Raw genomic sequence first — 6,000 nt, forward strand, 5'->3', positions numbered from 1 at the left:
TTGCCTGTCATCCTGAGCTGTGTCCAGCTCCTGGCACACAGGACAGGGGCAAGGAAGTCTCTTCTCCCGAGAGGGAGAAGCAGGAGGGGGGTTTGCACGAGGCTGAGGAGTTCTGTTTTAGATCACTTCATTTGACCAGCCACCAAGGCAGTTCATGAATTTTTCAAGCCTTTGGACAGTCACAGGGTCTCATGCAGTGCTACTCATGTGTGGGCCTCAGACCAGCAGCATCAATGACAGCATCATCTGGGAGCTTGTTAATGACGGTTCAAATGCCCAGACATAACCCCAGTCTTAAAGAATTCCTGGAGTCTGTCTTGGCAAGCTTTCCCAGTGACCCTTATACATACTGAAGTTGAGGAGCTCTGTTCCAGGTTGGTTTTCTAATGTCGGACAGACCTGTAGAACAAGAAACAAATTTACTCTGGAGTTGTCTGTCCTGCAAGAGCCTCCACCAAGCTGCAGTTCTCCATTTGCCTTTTGCTTGTTCTGACTTTTCATGGTTTGTCCATTTGATAGATGTGCAGTTGTGACCATTCTCAGCACCTGTAAACTATGACAAATTTGGACAATGAGAATTAAAAAAAAAAAAAAGAAAAGAAAAAAAAAGAAACCTTTTTTATCTTTAGTTTCCTTTCACCTGAGCTCTGTTCATCACTAAGTTCTGAAACACGCAGGCAGGGGAATCTGTGCTTTGATGGGCACGTTGGTATATTTGTCACATTCTGGGGCCTAACACAGTTGGTCCTCAGAAACAACATGGGGAAAAAACTGGAGTCAGTCGAAAAAGCTTAGAAGTTGTTTTCCCTGACAACATAGCATGTTTTTAGGACCAAGTGACAATCAACTAATCTTTTTAGGTTTTGTGGGGTTTTTTGTAAGTTTGTTTACTTATTTGTTTCATTTGAGAAAGGCAAGCACCTTCAATAGGGTCTTATGCCTTGATCCCTTACGCCCCAGCCTCTCAGCCAGCTGGATCATGGGCATGTGTCCTCACACCCAGCATGTAGAGGTTGACCCTGGAACTGAACCCCAGTATTCCATATGGCTTACAGCATTGCCGAGCAGAGTATTACTGCTGTGCCACCTTAACATTAACGTCAGAACACCTTTGTGACACAGACTTCCCTGGGACTGGACCTGCTACCTTTCCCTGTTAAGTCCTTTCTTTTCTGTTTGTTTTTTTTTTTTCTGTGGGGGCATTTTGGTGATGTCACTGCTGTATACAGGGAAGAGACAGAGGTGGAAGGACCTGTGCCTCTGGATGCTCAGAGTCAGCAGGCTGCTAAGGCTGGGACTCTGGGATGGTGGGGCTAACTCAATGTTTTGTCTTCTGTGGTCCACTTAGAAAGAGCAATCAACTTTTAGCATCCATTCCCACCTTCCAGTGGAGGGGACTCTCCATGGTAAAGTTTTGGAGGGCAATCAACATAGAGTAATTTCGCTACACACTTTTACACGTGGTTTTATATTATAAAACCATCCCCTATAAATGTTTTTAAAAATAGTACTTTGGGGGACCAGCAGTTGGCATAATGGCTGTGTCACTGGATTTCCATGTAGTCTAGCATAGTTTGCGTCCCGGACCTGGTGGCTTAAACTCACGCTGCGCGCGTGTTCGTGCGTGCCCAAGATCCTGAGAGGAGAATGGAGGAGAAGGGATTGCATTGTGGCCATCCCCACTGAGGGGTGATTTCTCACTTTCTGTGTCTCTGTCTCTGTCTGTCTTTCTGGCGAGCACATGCACCCTATAGCAAAAACCTCTTCCCCGTGCCCCCCAAAATAGTACTTTTTGTGTGTATGTTGGTGACAGTTACAAACAACACTGGGAAGAGAGAGGTCCTTTCTATAATTGGCTTAGCAGTATGGTTAGAAATCACTCACTTATGAACACTCATGTCTTTAAGTCTGATTATTTGAAAGTTACATGTCAGGTGTTATAAATTTGTCTGTCTATGTAACGTAAGAGCAGTGAAACAGATTTCGAGTGACAGTGACTTATAACAATATGATTTATATGAAAAGGCAAGAATAACACCAATAAAAACCATGACTACCTGGACATACATCAATAATGCCATGCTAACAAAGGGTTCATCCACCTTAGAGGTACAATAATTATAGCCTGCTTAAACTTGCTTCTGTGCACCCAGCAAAGTCTCCCTAGTGCTAAATGGCTGCTGGTAAATCGAGACCATTAATAAAGTCTAACTTACTTAGTATTGGTCATTTCTAAGTAGTCCTTAATTTCACATTAAAAGGAAAGTCTATGGAATTGTGCATCCTTCATTCATAAGAGCTACAGGAAAGGCCTGTCCCCATGGCTTAGTGGTTAAGGGAGCCAGATCCTACATTGCCAACTGCAGTTCCAGTCCTGAACTTGGCAGAAGCTTGAAAGACTTGCTGGATGAATGTGTATGCCTGCCTATAAACAAGACAGGGTGGAGAAAGTACCATGCCCCACTGGAGGGAGTTAGGGGGAATTCTTTCTTCCTGTCTCTCTCTACCAAGAGAATTTTATAACAAGAAGTCAGCTCCAAGCATGCATGTCCTAGCTCTCCATCAGTAGGAGAGCTTTCTTTCACCTTGTTCACCTACTTAACGAGATCAGACAAAGTTCTGGATTGAGGTGATGCTGAGGAACCAGAGAACCCAGTTCTTACTCTGTGTTGGCTGGCTTCATAGCTGTAATTGCTGTTGTCCACTGTTGCTGGGAAGAATTGGTCACATGCCTTGCATCCTCCTACTGGTCCATTCCCATGACCACTGACCTGTCCATGGGCACTGTTACTGGCCCTCAGCCATGATGTGGAAGTCTCTGCAGACATTAAAAAAACTACCATCTACCTTCTAGGAGCCACGTAAGTGAAAATCTGAGTCAAAACACTTCTCCCACGTCTACCTTCCCTGCTTATTCTTTTAGAAAGTTTTAGTATGCCTTCCACTTGGGCATGTTTCCATTTCTCTTCTCAAAATAATAATCATTCTTTCCTAATCACTGACCTGAAACAAAACCTTTTTATTCCATTTCACAATGTAATAGTGCACTGGCACAGGTCAGGTACATGAATTTAATAGCATTTAGAGACTGCTGCTGAGGATGGTTGGGAATCATTACATGGTTTCTAAGAAGAGACCTGGGCCAGTAGTGGTGCAGTGGTAATGCAACACTCTGCAAAACTGGACCCATGTGGGAAGATCGCTAGTTCACATCCCAGGGTCTCCTTGTGCACACTGAGGACCTGCAATTCTGGCTGGTTGATGCTAGGAATGGATCGTGGTGTGAAGACCCTGTTGGGAGTACCTGTCTTTCTTTTTCTCACTTTCTATTTCTTGGAAGAAAAAGATTTCTTTGTTTTAAGAAGAAGAGCCATGAAATAAATCAGCCTTTACAAAACACCCACTTTAATATGGACTGGGTACTAGGTGATCTTAAGAAATTTTATAGTGGATCTGTAGTTCCATGGAAAACTGTCCTTATCTTTTAAAGACCCACATTGAAATATTAATAGGTGAAATATCATGATGTTTGTTATGTACTTTTAAATGCTTTGATGAAAAAATGAGAAAATGTTTATAATTTTTAAATCTGGATGAGTTTACATAGGCAGTCACTATACAGCTCACTTCATTTTTCATTATTTTGAAATCATATAAAATGTAGAACTAAAGCCCTCTGGGGCCTCTCTGGAGGTTGTACTGGAGGAAAGTAAAGAGCCAAGTTAATGAGAAGTTGAAGGCGGTGGTTCAGGCAAGCACTGATGAGAGTTGGAGGTGAGTGTGGACCGAAAGGGGTCATCTTGTCTGTTGTCTTCTTTCATTTCCACAGTCCAAAGTGCTTCGGGAAAAATGGCTGCTGCAGGGTATACCCGCCGGAACTGCCGAGGAGGAGGAAGCCAGGAGGCGTCAGTCTGAGGAGGATGAGTTCAGAGTCAAGCAACTTGAAGATAACATTCAGAGGTAGGTATATTTTCCCCGGGCACTTGACACTGTAATTTCACAGTGCAATAACCACTACTTTCCTCTAGGGAAATGTGGTTTCTTTTTTTCAATGTTTTAGAATTATCCTCCTAAACAGAGCACACTGATATCATTTAGGCTTTTCCAGATGACCCAGAATTAGTACACAAAGTACTGATTATTGTATTGGGCTCTAATATAGTGAATGCAATGACATACTCACAGGCCAATGAGGTTTGGTGAGCAACTTGCCCTTCACAAAATAGGCCCTTTTTTAAGTTCTTAATGTATTTTCATCCTTTTCCTCCTTTGGCTCAGGCTGTTAGCTATGGTTGCTGCTGTAGTTCTGTTTTCAAGTTTGCACTTGATCTATTTCAAATGGGGAAATGGTAGTCAAGGTCTTGGAATTGAAAGGACAAAGACAGAGTTTTGAGTGAGGGCAACTCTATGCTCTAAAACTTAACTTGGTATGATCTAGTTACACTACTCAGATTGATTCTGTTATGGTTTTCAGTCCATTCCAATCATCTTAGTCTGGGAGACCTGCTTGGCCCATGGCTGGCGAGGCTCACACACGAGCAAAAATGTAGGTTTCTACTTAGAACTGTAGCCATTCCTGGTCCTTAGCCAGAGATACTAGATGAGGGTGGTAGTTTCTGAGTATAAATAGATGCCGTAAGATAAAATCTAGCTTTCCAAGTTATCCCACCAAATTCTCCCTAAAATCTCACCCTTGAGAGCTTCATCTCTTTCTCCTAAGGTTATGAGGTCTTTTAAAATACATAAGGCTAAACTGTTACCGGCCATGTATACTAAGAGTAAATGAAATCTCTGAGGGCACCTAAGGGACTCCAGCATTGTCACTGATGGGAAAAGCAGGCCAACTGTAAACCCCAAAGGCATGCTTTAGCCCATGTCTGTACTTTGCTCAGATCATAAGGTCCCTTAAAGAGCTTTCAGTTTAGCCAAGCTTAACTTTACTTATGGGGAAACTGACCAGAAAATAGTTTGTGTGTATTATGTGTTATATGTTATTATATATTATATATAATTTATATATTATATATTATATCTAGAAAGATATATTATAGAAAGAAGACAAAAAGAATTTAGAAAATAAAGTAAGAAGAATTTAGAAAATAGGATACGATTAGCCATATGACCTTTCCTGTTTCTTTTTCTCAAATGGCATTGGAAAAGAAACTTTGGTCTTCTAATGAACTTGGCAGTTACTTTCAGCTTGGCTTGGGGCTCGTTAGGTGGTACCTCTCACCTGCAGGATGATCCATTACATGTACAGACTACAGTCTTCAACTGAGACTCAGTTTTGGTTACCGTGACCCTTGGCATGAGGTGAGAGAGTTAGGGACGGGTTGTCATTCAGGTGGGCATGTCCATACCCAGAAAAGTAAATAAAATCTCTCCCTGTCTGAGTCAGCAGAACAGAGGGCTCACTCAAGGCATGTGGACAATCTCTTTGATCCCGTATGAGAGCTAAGGTACCCAAGGCAGGAAGAAAGAGATCATAACAGCTAAAGGGGTGGGTGGGTTAGGTCTGGATTCAGGGGGCGTTTCTTCTGTGCCAGTCACAGCTTTCCAGGCATTGGCCAAGTGGGCACTGGACATGCACTGGGCCTACACAGTGTTCCTGGATCTGATTTCTATAGGAGCCGGCCTGCTGTCGGCCTCCTTCCTCCATGAGGCCTCTTCTTACCCTGGCAGTCAGCTCTGCTTCCCCTCATCTTACTGGCATCTTCTCTACTAGCATTTAGCATCTCGAATCTCTATTCCCAAAGGAAAAAAGGAGCTGCTCTCCCCCTTCCTGTGAAGGATACTCAGTCACCTAAGGCACTTCCTTCTAGTCCAGCATAGTGCAGTTCTCTCTCACAGCCATCATTTGAATAGCTCCACAGGTTCAGTATGGACATAAGCAGCCCAAAGTGTTACTCATTCTATGTGGACTGGCTGGCATGACCCTGCTGATTTGGGCTGAGCTTGACTAAGTGACTCTGAGCTACAGGGTGGGTGAGTCTGGTCTGG

General features: G+C 43.1%; 1 protein-coding gene across 6 annotated transcripts in view; it reads left to right on the forward strand.

The window, feature by feature from the left end:
• The window catches only part of PALM2AKAP2 (PALM2 and AKAP2 fusion), a 403,573-nt gene that overhangs the window by 95,823 nt on the left and 301,750 nt on the right, over positions 1–6,000 (forward strand). For all 6 annotated transcript variants that reach the window (XM_027769417.1, XM_027769396.1, XM_027769405.1 and 3 more), the window contains exon 3: positions 3,830–3,960. In XM_027769417.1, coding sequence (XP_027625218.1) covers positions 3,830–3,960 — 131 coding nt within the window. The remainder of the gene's footprint in view (positions 1–3,829; positions 3,961–6,000) is intronic.

Source organism: Tupaia chinensis, unplaced genomic scaffold (genome assembly GCF_000334495.1).
Source record: "Tupaia chinensis unplaced genomic scaffold, TupChi_1.0 Scaffold000081_1, whole genome shotgun sequence".
Lineage (NCBI taxonomy): Eukaryota > Metazoa > Chordata > Mammalia > Scandentia > Tupaiidae > Tupaia > Tupaia belangeri.